Below are 22,967 nucleotides of genomic sequence, written 5' to 3' on the forward strand. Positions count from 1 at the left end.
GACAATCTGAATAAAAGTGTCAGATATCAGGTCTTTTTTTTTTATGTCCCACTCTTTCATTTTACTGAGGTTTCAGCTCAAAAGTCACTTTTTGTTTCATTATCTCCTATTATATTAATATGCCCATCATTTTTTTTCTCTGCCTTTTGAATGTAATCTTTCTGAGGAAAAATACCGTGTGTGTATACATTATGTGTATATATATATATATATATAATATTAACCTCTGTATCATCCAGTGTCTGGCATAGATTAGCCACTCAATAAATTATTATTGTATAAATACTCATACTCATATGAATGAATAAATGACCTAAGACAATAAATGCTTGAGTAAATTCACAAACAAGTGACTAAATCAAGTTATTTACCAACTATATGAATTATCATAGTATCTGCTGCCCATAGTTGTTATTATGATTAATTATAAAGTGTTCATCATGGAATTCACAAAGTAAGTGATCTATAGGCTATGATTATTAGGACTTTGAATCAGTGGAGAATAGCTGCTATGGACTAAGTGAGTCTTTGGTGCAAAAGTTCTCCATGAACAATAAAATTGATGTTTGACTCAGAAAAAAGAAAATTGCTCTCATAAAATTTTCTGAAAATTAAAGAAGTCCTAGTAGGTAAAATTTAGGAATCAGAAATTTACAGAAGCTTTGTTCATGGCAAAAAGGGGGAAAAATGATTCAAATTAATAACAAGGTAAGAAGCCTCAGAGATTATAGTATGAGTCTTGTAAGTATTGGGTAGCATATAATTTTCAAAAATAAGTGAATGGAGAGTACTAAGAACTATTTTACAAAAGAAAAACTCAAATAAAAAATAGTAAGAACACAGAGATATCATAGATCATGCTGAAACTAAATCATTGAAAACAAGTATTAATAATGTGTTGTATATTTTTAATATATTTACATATTAAACATGTATGAAATTTAATCCACAAATTTGGATGGGCAAGAAATTTTACTTTCTTCCCTTAAAATCAAATACTTTGAGAGCTCTTATCATACATGACAGGATGAAATTTTATTCAGGTTATTGTAGGGTGTGGGTAAAAGAAATATTTGGCACATTCTTCTTCTCTTGAGCTGCACAAGAATCCAGGAGGCCTTTGTAGTGCCTAGACAATGGGGAAAAAGATTTCCAATTACCATTGTCTAAGCCCACATTTTCTTTTTTTCTTTAAAATAAATTATAATTTATTTACCATTTTATCAAATTAGATATAAAACACATATAGAAAATACAATTAGACATTATATTTGATAATAGAGTTGAATATATTAATGTTCTCACTATCATATTGTGTTTGATATTTTCCTCATAAAGTCATAAGTATCAATCAAACGGCTATTCAAGCATGCTTCAAAAATGATAAATGTACCATCTGAATATGCAATTGAATCTTGTGCATCTACAATATGTGTTCTAAATTCATGGAGTTTTTTACAAAAGCCTATTCCAGTGTGATGGTCTTTTTGTCAAATCTTGCAATATAGTTTGATATAGATTATATATTTGTCCCCTCAAAATATCATTTTGAAATTTGATCCCCCATCTTGGTGATGGGCTCTAGTGGAATGTAGTTGAGTCATGAGGAAGAGGATCCCTAATAAATACAAGACCACATTTTCTATGAAGACAGATAATTCTATTCTTTCCATGACAAATCTGAGTGAGGAAATCTTAGCTGAATGGTTCCCAGACCCTTTCACTTTTCGTAGATGCAGTATGGAGGGTGTTTATATAATCTTCACTTCCTCTTTCTACCCCCAGTATGTGCCCCAGTCATTGCCCAGCTTTCTTCACTTGATGTAATCCCCTGAAAGTACCTAGATTGCCAGGAAACAAAAGCTATGGAGAGATCTTAACAGGGAGCAAATTTCCTTTTAAATTCTGCAGAAAAATCCTCCCCTGAGGCAATGGAATTGCAGGAGGAACCAGAAAGCAATCAATCCCATGTTGAGGAAGGAGGTGATGGGAAAGACATACAGTGAAAACAAAACATAACTATCATGTCGATTCAGACACAAGTCTTTACATGCTATATTGCCTTGGAGAGGCTACATAGAGTTACTGATTTCACAGGGGTTAGGATCATGGTTTTGGGATTATGAATTTGGGTCCATATCCTAGCTTTATCACTTAATACCTATGTGACTCAGTGTATGTTTGGAAACAGCTCAGCTCATGGGATAATCTTGAGGATTAAATGAATTAATTAGGATATATCTGGTGTATAAGTGCTCAATAAATGTTGATTGCTTTTTATGCCTTGTTTATCTTATAGTTCTGTTATCTAGTCATTTAAAGTAAGCATATTGAAATGCCAAATACATTTAATGTCTTAATCACCTTTATTAAGAGATTTGGAGAGATACAAAGATATCTTCTCACAGATAAGTGGTATGAGTCTCCATCACCCTTACAAAGGTTAAAAGTAAAATTCAGAAAAATGGTTGTGTATTCACATTATTACCTGTAATTGGAATATAGCAAAATCATCTGAGTAGATACAAAAACCTTTTGGATATTTAAAGCTACACAAATGTAGCTTTATGATTTTTCTTTGTTTTAATTAATCTTTTTCATGAAAAATACAAACTATTAATAAACAAATTATGTATGATCTTGATCAGGTAGAACACTCTTAGCTTAAAAAACCTTTTCAGAATTCAGAGATTTCTTTATATATATGATATCTCTCTATATAGATATAGATGTATACATAAATACATATATACACAGATGTATAGTTCTTATACATAAGAAAGAGAAGTTAAGGGAGACTTATAAAGATTATAGCTATATCCATATCTATCTATATATGAGAAACAGGTACATTTTCTGTTTTCCATTTTGTATTTTTTATTATCTGAAAAAATATATTATTCAATAATTTGAATTTGGTTATCTATTCATCATTTGCTGCCACTTATAGTAGCTGGATACAGTTGAAAGAGCAATGAGTTCTTGCTGGAAATATCTTCAAGTTTCTATGGGTTGAATTGTTATTAAGAAAGCTGGCACTTTTTTTGTATAAGTTATCTGTAGATTTTGTTCTCAATATGTATTTTTTTCATAAGAATAGAACATATATTTTCATAATGAATATTCAACTTAATAGAGTATTAGATACTTTTAATACTAAAAAGAAGAATGTAGGACTTTAATAGGTATGGAATTAAAGGACTTAGAATACTCCATTCAACTTGTCTTTTTCTTATTCCTTATTTAATAAAAAGATGCTTGCATGAATTTTGCATAGATATCCTTGTGATGTTATCATGCCTATTTTCTGTCATTATAAAAGTTTTCATAGGATCAATCAAATCATATCTACATTAAAAATAATATTTGTTACTAGTTTTTATTTGGTGTATAGGAGGTTTTCAGAGTTTCTAAGTCTGAATTAATTCCAAGGTGTGGTTTCCAGATAATATCTAGGATGCTCAATTAAATTAGGTTTTTAGATGAACAATGAATAATTTTTATTATAAATATGTCCCAGGTCTTCCACAGGATTATATTTATATTAAAAACAAAACAAAACAACACAACAATTGTTCTTTTTCTGATTTATATTGACTGAGTGTTCTATATTTTTATTTGCTAAATCTAGCAACCCTATTTCAAAGTGCTCATTGTCATATGGTTGAGTTAGCTAAGTGTTTGTCTTGCCCTTGGGCCATATATCTCTTTAATGCCTTGTTCACATTATAGCAAGAACAATCTTTCTAAACCACTAATCTTGTATTAATTTCCTGTTTAATATCTTTCAGTGATGTCTCATCTTTTCAAGCTATGTTGAAATGTCTTGGCTGTTCATGGCTTGGTGCCTGCTCTTACTGTTTCTTCATTCCTGACATGCAAAATATTTTGCAGTTTTTGGAGTGTCTTGCATTTTCTTCTGCCACACTTTTTCTAAGCTGTTACCTCTGATTTAAATGTTATTTTATTCCTCATGTACCGGGAAAAATCTGCTCATTCTTTAGGCTCAATGCCAATGTCTATTCACCTAGAAAGTCCTCCTGGTCTGTATAAGCATAGCTAAGGGTTTTTCCAGCTGAGTTTTACATGTTCTTTGCATATCCTCTACTGAACATATTAAGATCCTCTGATTATTTTTTAAGCAGTTATTAGTCTGTTTACTTGTAAGACAGCATTGGAGATATCTATATCTATCCATCTATCTATCTATCTATCTATCTATCTATCTATCTATCTATCTATCATCTATCAAATTCATAGTAGTCATTTACTTTATGTTTGTGAAATAGCAAGGAATGGGAAGAAAAAAGATGGAATGTAAAAATTTTATATTTAGGATTTTTAAAATGCTATTCAAACATAGAGAAAGAAAAAAAAAGTCTCCTTGGTATAGAAAGGATAGGGAATCAGAAAGATTCACTAAGTAAATAACATTTGTGTTCTCTGGAATGAATGTAAGAAAGGGTTTCTTTTTAAAATATCTACAAAGATGTAAAAGCACAAGTAGTTTGCTGATTCTTTTCATTCATATTTCACTCATTTTTTTCTGTCTTTCCAAGCATATTTTGTTTTAAATGAACTGGAATTTCTATGTAATTAAAACACAAACTTGTCTGTCTCTTCTCCAGGGAAGATTTGAGTGAAGGAAGCTCTAATTAACCTTCTGATTTATATCACCCTAAGGATCAGATTCTGTACTCCTAGAGGAGAAAGAGTCAGAGAGAGTTGGCCAGATGTTACAACATTAAAATAGATTATTTATGACAGCCTTCTTGGTCGGACCTCCACATTTTATGCCTAAATTTTAACATCATCTGTTGCCATAATCAAACTAAAGAACCAAAGCATACTAGAAACCACATATAAATAATGTAAATCTCAGCCATAATCTTTATAGTGTTCATATCTTTGTTTTATTGATGATATTAAAGATAGTTTTTTTTTTCCATTTTACCTATAGTCTTCAAATAAAGGGCATTTGTAAAAAGGAAATTGGCAGAATAATTACACGAAGAAATATAAAAGTTTACCTCCAAATATGGATATATATATATATATAGTTAATATCCCAACATTTAATTATACATAATACTCCAATAATAACATATAATATGTTTGCCTTTCAGGTTAATGATAGCCTTTCATGATGGTCTCTATAGGTTATTACCATTTCTGAAGATTTTTTTCCTTCCGACACTCTATTTTTCTAAGCCAAGATTGCTTTTTATTTTCAATTAAATCACTCTTGCTACTAATTAATTTGCTGCTATAGAATAAAAATGTTCTACACAGTGTATAATGCAGGAAAATAAGTCTTCTTTGGCCCGAGTTTCTTATTAGGCTGCTTTAAGCATATTTATGCATATTCTTACTGGTTGCTCAGCAACCCTTCCACAATCAACACCGTAATAGTCTTTCCTCCGGAATGTCAGCCCTTTCCTAACCGCCCACACCTCCCTTATACCCCACCTGTTAATAATGAACCCAGTCCTTCCAATCACATAACAATCGTACAGAATCAGTTACCAACTTATAAATGCCTCAGTAAGAATCATTGAATGATCTTACGGCAAGTTTTACACTTGTCCCCAAAACATCTATTTCCTAAACTGCTCCAGTTTTTTTTTTTTTTTTTTGGAGGTGAAGAAAATCTTATAATAAACTAATTCAAGCTGAATAGTTAAGCAATTACTCTACTATGGTGCTCTATCAATCAGAAAGTTATCTCTTAATTATAATCCTAAAGAACATCTTCTAATATCATTGCTATACACAGAGAGAAAGACGTGAGGGTAAAGATAGCTTCTTGGTTCCTTTTAAATCATATCACGTATATTACATAAAACTAGTCTTATGTATACTTTAGCTATTATAAAAAGAAACATTTACAATTAGTGAAAAATGATGACAATCCCCTCCAAACTCAAAAGCCAGCTACTGTGGAAGGAAACCAAGGATAAACAGGGATATATTCAGATAGTCAAGGTAAGATGGGCTCAGCATTATGGTAGATAGGTCAGGATAAAGCAAGACTTCTCTTATTTTTTCTTTCAGTCATCATTGGTATAAAAGGTAACCCATCAACACCTTTCCCTTACTTCTTTCTCTTCTCCTTCAAAATAACAAATACTATCATTACACACACACACACACACACACACACACACACACACACGTATGTATTTTATTGTTTTTGGAAAAGGCTAGGGGAGAGAAGAGGGAAATGCTACCCTCATTGGAGAAAACACAAATGAAGGAGTAATTTATATGTTTTAGCACATGCAATGTAAAATGTAATTGTATTATAGTATAAATATGTGTTTTTATATTTTTTGAACACATGTGGACAATCCAATTTCTTATGCTTAAATCCTGAAAAGTGCATTTGATACTCAATAAATATTAAATAAAATGATTATATTTTTGACAAAGCAGAGGAGGGTACATTTATCCATTTTCACTCATTCATTCTTTCCTTAAATCTTTACCAAGTATTCAATGGAAAGTGAGGGATAAATATGGATAAGACACAGTCTCTCCTTGCTTTCAAAGAGATATTAATAAGGCATGGATTATCAGAGATGACTAGGCAATGAAAATACGATGTTCCTGATATGACATCTTAAATTTAAAAATATTCTATGGGACTGGAAGCTATTCCACAAGATTTTGTATGGAAGGAAATAAAACAAGTGTGTGCTAAGTTTTATTTTATTTTATTTTATTTTGCTGGGAAACCCAGAATGACAAATTTTTCTACTCAAGAGATGAGAGCTGCTGCAACAAAGAGGTCTACAAATTTAGTATTCTGATTGACAGTTGTAGAAAGATGTGGAGGGGCATCCTAGCCCTTTCTCTCCGTCTTGTGAAATATAACAATGATGTCAGGAATATTCTTTCAAAACCTAGGTCTTCAAGTTTTGTTGTCAAATTGTGACTTTATAGGAGACAATTGTGCTTAGTTACATAAAGAAGACTTCAGTTTGTATTTTGTGGACACCTGTTCCTGCAAGTGGTGTGTGTATGTTTGTGGATGTGCACATGAAAAAAAATGGCAACTAGGACCCACCACTACACATAGTGGAGACTTTCAAAATGCATGAGAATGAGAGTAATAAAATGCTGAAGCTTAATTCTACAACTTCATCTTACTCAGCTGAATGAAGCAAGTAATGGTCATTTGAGAAAGAGATAATATCTTCAAGATTCTTACAACCACAACCCTCTATTTGAAATAGTTCTTTCCTCTAACAAGCTCTTATTCTATTTTTAGTAGGAAGAAATGAGATGTCTATCTTTTCACATTTTTAGGACAAAATTGTGATATTTAGTATAATATCACACATTTACATATGTATATAGTTTTATCATGGTTGACCAACAAAATATTTTTCTTAATGCTTTCTAAAAGTTTGATATTTCCGTATTTCAATTAGAAAAATATGTTTTTAGTTTACTGGCATGTATGTTTATTAAAATGTCAAACAATTCTTGATTTGGGGTTCTTATCTTGCCAGCAATTTGGAATAGTGTATATATTGTTTAATATTTGTTTTACAATCATTAATTAACTCAGTGTGATTTTAGTAGATGTACCACTACATTATCAGACAAATCTTAGTATTATCAGATTCAGCTTGAATTGAAAATATTCTATTCATTCATTCATTCATTTTGAATATCATGTTAGTAAGACACCTCGTGCTTGCTAAACAATAACAAATCCTCTTGCGATACTTAATGTTGTTTTCCTATTTAATGCTTATAAATGTAAATAGAAATACATAACATGAACATAGATCAATGTGTCAGTAAATTCAGAAAGATGATTTGTATTTACACTCCTCATTATATTTTTAAGTTTGTATTTACCTATTTATTTAATTCATGATCTTAGAAATATCTGTTACTTCAATTACTGAATTTTTCCTTACTTCACCAAGATGAATTTCATTTCATATTTTAACATCTCAGAAATTTGGGTGCAAGTGATTTTTTTTTTTGTATCATTATGTTGTAGTTTAATTGCTGGAATATTCTTTTCTTGAGGTGCATCTTATAATCAAGGGTATATTATATACATTGAATAATATATTTTAAGATCTCAAGCTTATGCAGTTTCAACATGAATGTAACATTTTAATTTAAAATCAAAACTTTGTAAGATCAAAATAGACCTACTTTTTAAAACTGAATTATAAACTAAGGTTTCTTTTTTTTAGGATTCACTTAAAATTCTTTTAGTCAGAGAGATAATTTTATAATAAATAACAATTAATCAAAAGTAAAGCTTTCATATTTCTTCTCAGTTTTAAAGACTACTTTCTGCATCAGTTTATCCATCTCTTCTCCAACTTGAATATTCATAGTATGTGCATGTACACCAGTTTAAACTATTAAATACTAAGCTGTACAGATTTTAATGATACTGGAATTAATAATGCTTAAAATGAAAAATACTTTAGTTTCCCAGCTACTATATGCTTAGTGAAACTGTAACATTTAACATGTAACAAATCAGTGGTTTTGTCTTACTTCACATACTCATATTTAATTAATTTGCAAGTGTCCTCATTTATTGCCATGTTTTCTTATAAGTTTCATGCAAGTAATATTTAATAAAAGAAGAAAAACAACAAATTAAAGTGCATATGCCAAAATTTATAGAATATGTAAATAATGGCTCAAATGGGATTGATACTTTGGTAGTATTTAGATTTTACTTTGTTGTTATTTGTGTATATATATTTTTGTTTTACATGTTTTCATGTGAAATGTTTATTTTGTTTTTCCTTATTACATATCATAATGTCAGAATATTATTACTATTTTGTTAAGCTTCCATTCAAATGTTTCATTTGAAACACTGAAATTAAAGGAATGAACAGAATGTAATAAGTTAATTTACATAAAATAATGTGCTAAACATAGTACCTAAAAACTACTTCTTTGAATATGCAGTTATCTTTAACATGTGCTTACATAATTATATATATTTTGGGTCATCCACTCATGTCTCCAGCAACATGTTCTGTTCTTTATTTCTGTGATGAGTTAGACAATAACTACAAAGCAACACAGCATAAAATTTAAAAAGAATCTACAGGACTAAAATTTTCATCAAAATAAGGTTCAAAGTGGATCAGGAGACGAGGTTTTATTTGTATATATTTTGCTAAAATTAAAAATCCTTGAAAAACTTAATTTTCATAAAACATAACATTCAAATTTAATATTGTATATATTACTAGTAAATATATATTCTAATTTACATGTAAAGTATATCATTTTTCATTATCATAATTCCAAAGATGACATATAGTTTTTATTTATAGAAGTATGTTCATATATATAAATTATTTCATTTTATTTTTGTTATGTTAGGAATGTTTTTGTTAAATAATATTAATAAAATTATATTTCACATGTTTTTATATTGTAAATATCTTATTTTTAAATATATCTCAAGTAACTTAATGAAAGGATCATCTGATTGTGATAAATTACACCTTGTATACATGATATGATTTCAGATGTAGAATGAATTTTCTGAATGTACATTTTCTTCCTTTAATTTGAGTAATATGTCTTGTAATATATACATTAAACTGTGCTATCAAAGACAATGTTTACATAGTTGCATAGAATACTTAATATTTTTGAAAAATAAAGTAAATGCCATTTTTAAATTGAACATCTAAATATATATTTAATATTGGATTTCTGCTATGCAGAATTCTAAGGCTTTTTCTAACATTGGCATAAACCTCATGAAACAGTTATGCATGCAAAAATTTTGAGAGTTCTTAAACTGTTAAAGGGTGTATTTCAATGATTTAAAAATCTGTGTTTCATACACTGCCAATTTAAAATGGTACCAGTATCAGTATTCCAAATTGGTTTACATTTTGAATAAGATGGTTATACATATATATGACATAACTATATGGCAATGGATTTTATTGCTTTATAAATGAAATCGGTGTTATTTCTTTATAGTATCACTATATGTATCACACATATGTAACTAAATTTAGATGCACGTCTATTAATACTTTCTGCCATCATGAGATACATCCTCTTTTCATTCTGCAGAACTTTGAATTTTCTAAGTAAATCTATTTCACACTGACAGAGTAAACTTCTGTGTTTGGAAATAACAAAAATATTGAAGTTATTATTACTAATGCAACAAAATCTTCAAATGCCACCCTTTTCAAAGTGATGTTTTTGAAAATTAAAAACAAAATTATCGGTTTCCCCTCCCTTTGGAATTGCTCTTCATTCATGTCACTGTTTGAAATGTGCCTTTGCCATGGTAAAAATTATAAGCATATTTCATGTATGAAATTTATCTTTTTTTATTATTACTAATATGATTTTAACCTTATTAAATTCATTCATTCGTTGCCTTTTGATGAATATTTCTTGAGCACCTACTGTGTGCCAAGCACTATTCTGTGTACTAGGATTTCAGCAGTGAACAGCATATATAAAAATGTTAGTCTTCGAGGAGCTTGCATTCTGGTATGGAGCTAGTCTGTGGAGGAAAGACTATGAGCACAACATATAAGTAAAACTAAGAACTGCTTAGTAAAAATATATCTAGTTAGACTGTGGTTATTAAAGAAATGGGGTTTTTAATGCTTTATTTCTACATTAAACCCTGCCTTGAATTTAGGTTAAGGGGATAGTTTTGAATCGTCACCACCATTAGTGGGACGTATAGCTCTAATGCTAAAGATTTAAGACTGGGGTTGCTAGCAGTTCCTAAATATAAAAACTAACAAAGATCAGTTCTAACTTCCAAATTTGGTCTGGAACTGTGTTTATTCCCTGGGGTCTTCAAAAAAATGGGTGTTTGCAATTGGTCTGGAGTTATTGATCAATTAGTCAGAGAAGCAGCCTAAACCTATTTCCAAGAATTGGTCCAGGATTATTGACTCAATGCAAGGGATTATTTGAGATTAATTATAGTAATTTAGTTCATCCCTTTATTAAAGGTAGGAATACTCAGACTTGAGAAACAATACAAATTCCTTTACTTTTTCAAACTTGTAGTTATAATTACCAACATGTGTTTATAATTATATTTTTAAACTAAACCTGAAAGTGTGGAAATTATGATGAAGTTATGAAAACTTTTAAAGTATTAGTTTTTCATCCTGATTTTATATGTTCTTTAAAAAATAGAAGTCTCAATTAAACTTCCCAAGTGGATAATATGGAACAGATTTCATAGTAATGAGCACATGAACATCCCAAATGTACAGTTTACAATGAGATCAATTACTGTGTGTTAGTAGTGTAGGCATAGTTATTGCTTAACCATGTGATTAAAAAAATCATTACCAAGAATTATCATACTAAATATTGTAGGGTGATTTGAATAACCAACATAAATTTATTATATACTAATCTACTAAATAGATTATTCACCAAATAACATTGATAATTTTCAATAGCAGCTTTTTCTGATTAATGCTGAAATATATTAAAAATATTTAATCTGATAAGTGGCAACCTTCATTTACCCTTGTTCCCCTCAAAATACAATCATCCTTGCATTCTTCTGAATTTCTACATCAAATTCAAATAGAGTATGACAACTTGGGATGGAATAATTAGTAGCAGAAATGGGCTTCTTTGTTTACCTATGAATAAGAGACCCTATGTTTTTTTTCTTCCTTTTTGAGTTTAAGACAAATAAAATTATTTATTAGTCCTACTAATCACCTGCTTAGAGCACACTCACAAAAATGCAGATCCCTCTTAAACTATATTAAGTGATCATAATATCACCAGTTTCCACTTTCTGAATGGTTAAAATATCCTGTATATTTTTGTCTAAAATATCTAATTAAACATTGTTGACAGAATTTTGTTGGGAAGAAAAGTATATAAAAAACATAATCGACTCAGGGGTTTTAAAAATACTCAGAAATTGTCTAACCAGAACCTATAATTCCTGATTAGTAGCTGCAGGTTCAAAATTCAATAATGTTTTTTCTTAAGTATTTTAGTTGTCAAGAGCCTTTTAAATATATCCTCGTTCAGTTTCATGCTTCTATTATAAAATGACTCTTTTTTTTTTTTGAGTTAAGAGCTATGTACTACCAAGTACAACCTTTTATAAAATTTAAGTGAAGGGGAAAAAAAACCATTTTGGCAGTTTGAATACATATTTTAAATTATTTAAAAAACTTTAATAAGGATAAGAATGTGATAATATTACACACACACACACACACACACCATGAAATGCGAATGAAATATCTGGAAATTCCAAGCCAACAGCACAACAAAATGACAATAGTCAACAATAAGTTATGGTATACTTCAAAATAACTAAAAGACTAGATTTACAATATTCCTAGTACAAAGAAATGATGAATACTCGAGGTGGTGAATACCTCAATTATCCTAATTTGATTATTATACATTATATGTCTGTATCAAAACATCACATGTACCCTATAAATATGTAAAGTAGTATGTTCCCATAATAATTTAAAAAAACCTATCATTATATTAATTAAAGTTCCATGGTGACTAATAGTTAATTTTCAACCACTTATAAATTAAATAATTTATTTGATTTTAATAAGATCAAAATTGGTTAATTTAAAATTTTTCCTAATGATAGCAAAAAATATTAACTAATTTAAAAATACACAAAATTCTAAAGTATATTTATATCATGACATTGAATATTTTGTCTACTGCTTTTTGGTAAATGAGGTTAAGATAAACGTTTACATACAGTAATTATTTTAGAGTCTCATTTTGTTTATCATTTTGTTTTCATTTTGTCTTTGATTTTAAATTCTCTTTCTTCACTTGCTTATCTTAAAATAGAAAACTTTGATATTTTTCCCAGAAGTTATGAAGAGATATGGCATGGACTATTTAAAGCATACTTTTCAGAAAAGTATGGTTACATAATTACTCATTCCATCAAAACTTGTCACTTGCCAGGCATTTATTGCTAAAATTCATCTGTAAACTTAATAAAAGATTGTTTCAGGGCCAAGGGTTTACTCTTTCACCGTGTTCCCCTTAATATATTACAGTTAAAATATGGTGTATATTGTACGTAATATCTATCCATAAGTTGATAGATACAAACTGACAGATCTGGTGTTTTTCACATTTTAGTGGCGTGTTTGTGTTTTACTTCTTCGTGTTGATTATCCTTATGGTAATAGAAGAGAATATAATTGATTAAACTTATCAGAAAAAAAAAAACAAAATTTAAAAGAAAAAGTTAGCATCTAGTGCTACTGTGTCCCACAGGTTCTTCTACATTGACCCACACTACCTCCACTGGTGAGTTAGAGGAGCATAACAGGACTACCACTGGTGCTATTGCTGTTGCTAGCACACCTGCAGATGTTACTGTATCCAGTGTTACAGCTGTCACCATCCATAGACTTTCCGAGGAACAGCGAGTGCAAGTTACGAATCTCAGAAATTCAGGTCTGGACCCCAACACGTCCAAGGACGGGCTCTCTCCTCATCAAGCAGATACACAAAGTACAAGGAGAAGACCAAGACATGCTGAACAGATAGAAAGAACTAAAGAACTTGCAGTTGTTACTCATAGAGGTATTGGATGTTATTTTACTTGTGCACATTTAGTTACAACCAAAGCTATATTTTGGTAATGATTTTAATGAGATAATGAGCTGAAAGAGAGCCAAGATATAGAAAGTGAAAGAAAGAGTTCAAAATAGCTGAAAAATATAGATAAATATCAGCCCAAACTGGAATAATTTGAAAGCACAGGGACTATAATTTTAAAAAGTAATAAAGTCCAATGCAAATTTTAGAGGGTGGAGGGGATAAGGTAGAAAGGAAATAATTCATAAACAGGATAGTAAAAACAAGTGCTAAATAGCTATTACTTATTACGCACTAGTATGATTTTGACATAACAGGAAAATAAAGTAGCCAGTTTTTATTAATAAGTACACATATTTACACCTAGATGATTTATCCTCTAGCAATTTTCAGTGGTTGAATGAGATTTTTGTGTTATTCATATGGTAATTAGCACTTGAGAAAATAGAAAATTTGGGAAAAATAGAAACATTATATCTGATGATTGTTTTATATAGCTTATTCTTTTATTTCTAAATTACCTATTGCCTGATCCAGATGATTATACTGAGAGCAGATTTCTCATTTTCAAAAGGTGCAGCTACTCATTAGGGCTCCAAAATTTAAGTATTCCTTAATTTCCTAATTTATTTTGTAGATGAAAAAAATACCACAAAACCAAATCATATATTGGTAATTTTCTGCTCAATTAATATAAGCCTACCTTTCATAAAAATTGTGGAGCAAACTTATTTTTCTATTTCTTGGTGGCAGGTATCACAGGGCAGTTTAGGAAAAATTAATGGTAGTATAAAGATAAAAAGTCTTTATTTATATCAATATATGCATCAGTGGGACATATTAATTAATTGAAAATATTATTTGAAAGCATTTCAAGTACAAAATATGTACTCCATTTTCAACTCATCATCACATATCCTCTAAAGTGGCTGTGGTTTATGTAGCATAGTCAGTTTATACAGATCATGATATAAGTAATGGAAAACCATTCAATGCTTAGAACACATGAAGGAGAGAAATCAAGATATTTTTACATAAGTTAATTGAAAATCATGCCAAAATATCTCAAAAGTTCATTTCCATTAGAATTTATGCTGAAAGTACTTTGATTCTCTTTAATAAGACATTCTAAAATGAATTTTTACCATGTGGTAGTTTCCTTTAAAGGATTAAATGGACATCATCTTGCTTCTCTATTCACATTCCTACCATGAATATTACCACTCATAAGAACATACGATTTGCTTAATCAAGTGAACAGTTTCTTCTTATTACTAGGAAATAAAAATGGGTATAAATTATATAAAAATAATGATTAAGGAACAAAAATTCATTAGTTTATTTTTATTTTCTTTGCATGAGCTAACTTGATAAACTACTCAATAATCGTTTTACCACACATCAAATGGAAGGAGAGTAATTTCTGGAATAAGTTTATTGTTAAAATCAACTAATTATACAAATACTGCTTTAGCCAAAGTTTGCCATCAAGTGATGTGTGAAACTTTGTGGCTACAAATTAATATTTCGTAGAACTATAAACAATAATTCAGATTGAAAAAAAAGGTAGTAGTAGATTATTAGATTAAATAAAATAATTTGAGATGATTCCATATAAAATTTTAAGTATATTCAAGTAACTTTCAATTAAGCGTCAAGGGTAGTTTCTTGTTAGATTCTGAATCAGTGCTCAAACTTTCTCAATTGTTATCATAATCTCCCAGTGCTATTTGAGAACCTAAAGCTGTTTTACCTTTTTCCATATTCTCTTTAAAATGGGATTTTTATGCTGGGCATGGTGGCTCACGCCTGTAATCCTAGCACTCTGGGAGGCTGAGGTGGGCGGATTGCTCGAGGTCAGGAGTTTGAAACCAGCTTGAGCAAGACCCCATCTCTACTAAAAATAGAAAGAAATTAATTGACCAACTAAAAATATATATACAAAAAATTAGCCGGGCATGGTGGCACATGCCTGTAGTCCCAGCTACTCGGGAGGCTGAGGCAGTAGGATCGCTTGAGCCCAGGAGATTGAGGTTGCTGTGAGCTAGGCTGATGCCACGGCACTCACTCTAGACTGGGCAACAAAGTGAGACTCTGTCTCAAAAGTAAATAAATAAAATAAAATGGAGTTTGTAATGTATTATTCATTCAGTATTGCCATCTGCCTTGGAGATAAATATTCTTTAAGTATTCATGTTTAAATTAAATGTAAAATACTATATGTAAAACATTGTGAATGTTTTATTCATTAGTATTTTCAGATTATTCTCATTGACTTAAATTGCTATAATACTTTTATCAAATCTTTATTTTAATTAAGATCAGTTTTCCATTTCTTCTTGTGTAACCTACTTGCTATTTCAATGATTTCAGTTTGCTACTTATCTGTTGTGTTTTAAACACAAACTATTAACATTATGGGCAAAAAAATGTCAATATTAAGAGTAAAGGAAATTTATTGTCTATGTCTATTGCTTAATATATTTTAAAAACCTTCAAAATTTAGCTATATTTTCAGACATCAAACAATCTTCAAAGACTTGATTCCTAGCAGGTCCAAATTTCTAAATTGAAATTGGCTGACATCAAAGCAGTGTCCTTAAAAAAAAATAATTTAAGCTCCAACAACCTGCTTAAGATGCTTGCTGAGTACCAGATTCTGTTCTAGAGGAAATAAAGATTAATAATACAAGTCCTTTTGTTTCAAGAAATTGCAGTACAGTTGAGGTGAGGACATAGAAGAACCTGTTCTGGTGGTACAAGGAAGATTTATTTTATTTTATTTTATGTTATTTTTTTTGTAAAACCAATGCTGATCAGAGTACCAAAGAAGTGATAAGATATACACAGGCAGAGAGAGTCATTTACATTACTTTTAAGTTAAAAGTCAGTAAACATAATCCAAAACCAATCACATAATTTCTCTAGATATTTCAGAAAAAAAAAATTTCTTTACTTTTCTAATCTGTTCTCCACAATGTATTCAGAATAACCTTTTTAAAACGAAAATATGATCATATCACCCTACTGTTCTAAAGCTTTCAGTGATTTCTCAATGATCTTAGAAATAAAGCCAAGACTTGGTGATGACCCATGGGAACCTGCATGATCTGGCTTTTGCCCATACTTCTAAATTCAACTCATGCAACGTTCACAATCATGCCATTGTTTATTTATTTATTTATTTATTTAGCCAAATAGAATTTATTTTAATTTGTTCAAACACACTATGTTTTTTTAAACCTCAAGCCACTTTAATAAGGTATTCCTTGTTTGTTTTAACCAGATCATTCTAATTCTCTTTTCAGGATTTATCTTAAATTGTTACCTCTAGGAAGGTTAACTCTTTCTCTCATAACCAGCCATTGTGGTCTGCACTTTCCCTGCACTTGTAATCACCAGCCCAATGACTTTTCTGTAAATTTTAAGCTCTCTGGAATAAGGAGTGGGTGGGTCTTATTCATGCTGCATTCCCAGTGTCTAGTACAGTTTCTAACCAATATATATATTTAGGAAATATTTGTTAAACTAAAGAATAAATATATACAATTTCACTAGCTAGAAGATTCATTTAAATTACTTAGAGGCTTGAAATTGTCTTCTTCAATATAATTAAATGTCTACATATTCCAGTATTAAAGATAATGGTTTCATTTTGTCACAGTTATAAAAAGACCAGTGTTTATTTTTTAGAAAAAACTATTTTAAAGGCAGCAATATTCTAATGAACCCATAATAATATACTGCTTTCATTATATTATTGTTTCAAATTTCACAAAATGAAACAGGATATAAATGCCTTGCTTATATCCTTTGTACATTTATAAAATCAAAGAAATTTTATAATCAAACACTAGAAAACGATAAAGTCGATAACTTTCACATAAACAAATATTGATTTAATACAATGGATATTATTTTGCTAAAGTTAATTACCATCTAAAGCATAAATATGACAGAGATTGTAATAGCATAGGTTGCTTTGATGTCTCAAGTCCCTGCTATTTTGCATGGTGGGAAATTTTTTTTTATTTTTTTGCATTCACTCTGCAATTAAACTTTTAGTTTTATAGTGTCTTTTGATTATTACTAGTTCCCAATTTATCTACCTTCATAACTTGGGGTAATAAAAACATTTATAATTTCCATTAATATTATTATAAACACAAAGAAAACATAGAAAATGAAGTTGCACACAACATTTGGTAATTGGTATATGCGTGTGGACTCAAATCTATGTGGTAATTTATGATAAATAAATCAACTCACTATAACTATTTTATTATAAATAATAGCTGTGAAGTTAATGAATAATCTGGAAAACTTGAAATAATCATCAAAGATTTTCAATTCTCTGTAAGATACTATTCAAATTAATTTTCTTACTGCATTATAGTTAAAATATCAGTAATACACTTTAAATTATCTTATTAAAATAAAATTTTATTTTCAGCTCATTCTCAGTAATAGAAAATTATTTCCAATTTTCTCCATTTGAAGAGTTTTTGGATCTTGTGACAGAAGAAGTAAAAGAGAAAGAAAACACTAATAAGGTTAGTGTAGGTCTTCTTGAAACTATCTATTAATATTAACACCACACCACACCACACCATACTTTTGCTATGTTAGTGTACATTAGTCCTCAAAATGATAATTCAATATTTATTGACTGAATTTTAGTCCACTGTTGCCACTATATGTGACAGCTTGCTCAGGTCATGTGAGCGATTACAGCTCAAGCTACATATTTATAAAATAGTTATTGTGACATGATAGCATTATATCAGGATTATTGTGAGCGTTAAACTTAATAGTGGTTAGCAGTGCCAAAATCTCTTAGGTATTTTCTCTCAGGGGGAAGACAAAACTAAATTGCTTACTGTCAACATTGTGTTTTTGGGGTCAGAGAACCGGGCTGAGTCTACACTCTGCCCATTGTTAGCTTTATGACTTTGAACAATAAGTTCAATTTCAAAGCTGCAGTGTCTTAGTAACTGAGAATATCTACCTCAAAAGGTAGTCGTCTTAAAATATTTAGCACAGTTGCTGACTTAAATGTTCAACAAATACTAATTATTGTGACTTTAGTATTTACCAAATATGTTTTAACTCTTTCTATGTTCATAACATTATACTGGATAGTAGATATATAAGAATGAACAATATAGTCTATGCCATGGAGTAGTCTACATAACTTTAAATAAAAAGAATAACAAATTTATTATGAGAAACATTTGCATAGGCTACTGAATTACAGGGGAGGAACTGATTACCTCTTTTACTTCTTAATGTAAAAGTCAAGGAAGGCTGCACACAGAAAATTTGAACTAATTCTTGAAGGATCAATAAAAGTTTAAAACTAGTAAATTGTGTTTATAACACTAAAACCCATAGAAAATACTTTGAGTAGATATTTGGACTGATTAGAAATATGATGAATCTATAATCAAAATAATAAAAAATTCAACTATATTTAAAGGAAGACTTATATTAATATAAGTAAGCTTAAAAATAATTCATGTTTTTAGTTTACAAAATATATAGATTTTAAAACTTAAACTATTCAAATGCTTAAAATTAGATAATGCATATCTAGTGATATGTAAACATTAATCAAAATAGTTTGCTGCCTGAACTCTAAGATCTCTTTTGATATTATTTCTTTCTTTCTTTTTTTTTTTTTTTTAGGTTAAAAGTGGCTATTTTTATTTATTTTTTTTAATTTTTTTTTTATTTTGGCATATTATGGGGGTACAGATTTTAAGGTTTCAATAAATGCCCATTTCCCTCCTCCCCCCTCTTTTGATATTATTTCTTAATATTACCTTAAAAATACCTTTTTCAATTATCTCTAAACCCCACAGTTCAAAATTATAGCCCTAAGGATTTTAATTCAAAGTTGACTTAAAATAGAAGAATCTATGCAATAATATGATTAAAAATAATAAGTAAAGTGTCCTGTATTTCCAGAATTATCTATTTTAGAATTAGATGACATCTCTCACATTATCTGATAAAATACCATTATTTTACAGAGGAAATTATAGTCTGGCAGAGACCGTATAAAAACCCAGTCTTCATATTTTTTAAACTAGTAGTCATTCATTCAAGATTCTTTGGGGTCCAATATATGAAAAGGCTTGTATTAAGGGATGTTAAGGTTTAAAGAAACATAGATTCTAAGAATAAATTCTTCCTCAAGAAGTTGTTAGTCATATTATACAATTTTGAAAATAATAATGAAAGTGTTTTACTCCACAGTAATTTATTTTAAGATTACCTTTCTTAGAAATTGTAGAATGATATTTCTATTACTATTTTTTTCAATATGTGGATAAGTTTTGTCAGCTGTTAATGAACAGTCTTGGTAGTTGTTTTGAAATACAAATTTGGATATAGTCTTCTAGAAAAGTTTCCATATTCATATATAATAATAATTATTATTTTTATTGTATTTCTGGTAGAAATTTAACTTAGATGACCACAACACCTTGTGGAGTCAAGTATGTGTTATGAGTTTTTGTGAATATTACTGCTGTTTGTTTGACATAGTGTAGTCAATTCTTCCACAGTATGTTTAATGCTAATGATACCATCAATAAGGTTTTAGTTTGGATAATAAAGTAACATGAAATTATGTTTAACTGAGATTGAATGTGATACAGACCTTCCTCCCTCAAAACTAGAACTTAAAAGAAAATCTAGTTTAGTCATCATTTTTACATAAGAAGAAAATTGAAAGAATGATATCTTCAATGTAAAGCAATTTATTTTAGGTTACCAATTTTACTCCAAACAAAGCAGACATTTTTATTTTTACCATAATTGATATTTTTTTAAGTAAGATCATCTGAACATTTACATGGTTCAACAAAAATGAGAAAAGAGCACACTGCCAGATACATATCCACATTAAATTTCTAGTTTATTTCAGAAGTCAAGATTCTCTGTTATATAACCACTTTGTTCCAAAACTGGATCAACATTGTAATATACCACAAGCTCTACTGTGTGATATTAACAGTTATTATGTACCTACTCTGTTCCCATCACTAATATGTTATATGCTCACACATAAAATATATTTTAAATATTTTCAAATTTTTGTAAGCAATTCATACTGTTTCAAAATTATATTAATGCTCTTAAAAAGTATGCATTTCTAAATCCAAAATATGTTGTTTCATGTTTTTAATTCTTCATAAGCATTGTCACAATAAGAAAGTTACTTTATGGGTAGTTACTTTATATATATATATATATATATATATATATATATATATATATATATACACACACACACACACACACGCACACACCCATATATATACACACATCCCTTTATACACACACACACACACACACATCAAGTAATCACATATTAGGGTTTTATTGACCATCTTATCTTTTACTAAGGATGTAATGAACTCAAAGTATATTATATATGGTTTCTATTCCCAAAGGAGAAGTTGTAGAAATTAGATTACAGAGAAAAATTATAGGCAAATTACAAAAGAAAGAGCTACCATGGAATGGGAATGATATGTGAGTGAGGATGAGGTTTAACAGTCTTAAAATGTCTGATATGTTTTTCTATGTAAGAAAGATCAAACATATCTATGGCATAGGTTGTAGAATTTGGTGCATGGCACCATAGGATAATACAATGTGAGCTATTATAAAGAGGACACTTCTAACATTCAGTTTTGGTCAAATATAGATTCTTTGCTTCAGGAATCAGTGAAATCCTAAATACATTCAAGCATAGATTTATGGATTGGCAAATTGGGTATTTAGAAATCATTGAAGCATCAAATAGTATCTTAATAATATAATTGCTACTGTTCCTTCTAATTCTAAAAGTCTCTTATTCTATCCAGAAATATTATATATTAATTAACATATTTATCATCACCTTATATTTTTTCTTGGTGTTGAGCTGACATGTATTTATTTTTATGATTATTTAATGTCATAGTCAATGTAAAAGCAACCATATAAGTGGCCATTGCTATCATCAAGGAATTTAGAGATTGGCAGTCTATTTATCTCATTAAATGTGAACTCAGCCACATATACATTTGTTTCTGGGCCCAATGCCCGTACCTGTGCCTTAAATTTCAAAACTCTTCCATTTGAAGGCCTAAGCCTAGCTTATTGTTTAGGCAGTGTTATTTCTAACAACATATGACATTGTTATTCTTAACTTTTTTTACTTACGTTCTACTGTTCATTCATTCATCATTCATTCACTCAATTTTCTTTCTTTTCTTTCATTTTCTTATCTCTTTCTTGTCTTTCTTTCTCTCTCTTCCCTTTAATTATTTTTTTCTCTTTTTCTTTTTCTTTCTTTTCTTGCACAAATATTTGCTGAGTACCAAGCTCTCGTCCACTTGTTGGGAATACAGTATGTAACAAAACCCAATAGACCCTGCTTGATTGAACTTATGTTCAAGAGGAGAGAAAGATATGGTAGAAAAATAAACAAATAATTATCTGATGGTAATAATAGTTGTGCAGAAATCAAAACAGGCTTATGTGATGTATGGGTTGCCACCTTTGATTGGAAGATTGGAAAAGGCTTCTTTGAGGAATTAAAATTTAAATTGAGACCTAAATAACAGGAAGAAGACAGGTGTGCTCTTGGAGCTATGCTTTGCCATATTCTAGAGACAATCAGAGAAGAAATCATACCAGGCAGAGAAAGCAGCTAGTTAGAGCTTGAGGTTTATTTGAGAGAAAAAAGCCCCATATTCCTGGTGTTGAAAGCACAAGGAGCAAGGTTGATGAGATTGGACACATAGACAGGAAACAGACTGTCTCCTAGGTCTTAGAATAAAAGCTTTATTTTAATCTAAGCCATTGGTACGTTTTGGCAGGAAAGTGATATTGTCTAATATACTTTTTAAAGAAGTCACATTAGCAAGAATTTGAAGAAGTAAGTTTAAGTAAATAGGAGCAGGCAAACAAATTAGTTATACAGAAGTATAATTAACAGTTAATAGTGATTTGGAGTCTATGGCTTAGACTATGCCTCTCAAACTTCAGTATGGACACAAATCATCTATCAGTCTTGTTCAAATGCAGACTGTGACATGATGGGGTTGGAGTTGGATCTGAGATTCTGTATTTCTAACAAGTCCCTGGTTTATGTAGATACATTGCATAGCAAGAACTTAGATGAGGATGATTATCATGGTGAGAGAGCAACATATATCAGACAGTTCTAATACTGTCCACTCCCCATGCAATGGTATTCTCCACTAGAATAATCATGATGTTGATAATCTATCTCAAATAACATAGTAACAGCTAAACTTTAATTCCGTAAGAGTGACTATACT

The 22,967-nt window shown here is 29.7% G+C and overlaps 1 protein-coding gene across 5 annotated transcripts in view; it reads left to right on the plus strand.

The window, feature by feature from the left end:
* Positions 1 to 22,967, plus strand: part of CSMD3 (CUB and Sushi multiple domains 3) — a 1,101,621-nt gene that overhangs the window by 407,271 nt on the left and 671,383 nt on the right. For 2 of the 5 annotated variants that reach the window (XM_012781857.3, XM_076005066.1), the window contains exon 7: positions 13,297 to 13,608. The exons of the other annotated variants lie outside the window; for them this stretch is intronic. In XM_012781857.3, the coding sequence (XP_012637311.2) occupies positions 13,297 to 13,608 (312 nt within the window). The remainder of the gene's footprint in view (positions 1 to 13,296; positions 13,609 to 22,967) is intronic. 5 annotated transcript variants of the gene reach the window in all.

This window comes from Microcebus murinus, chromosome 7 (genome assembly GCF_040939455.1).
Source record: "Microcebus murinus isolate Inina chromosome 7, M.murinus_Inina_mat1.0, whole genome shotgun sequence".
Classification (NCBI taxonomy): Eukaryota; Metazoa; Chordata; class Mammalia; order Primates; family Cheirogaleidae; genus Microcebus; species Microcebus murinus.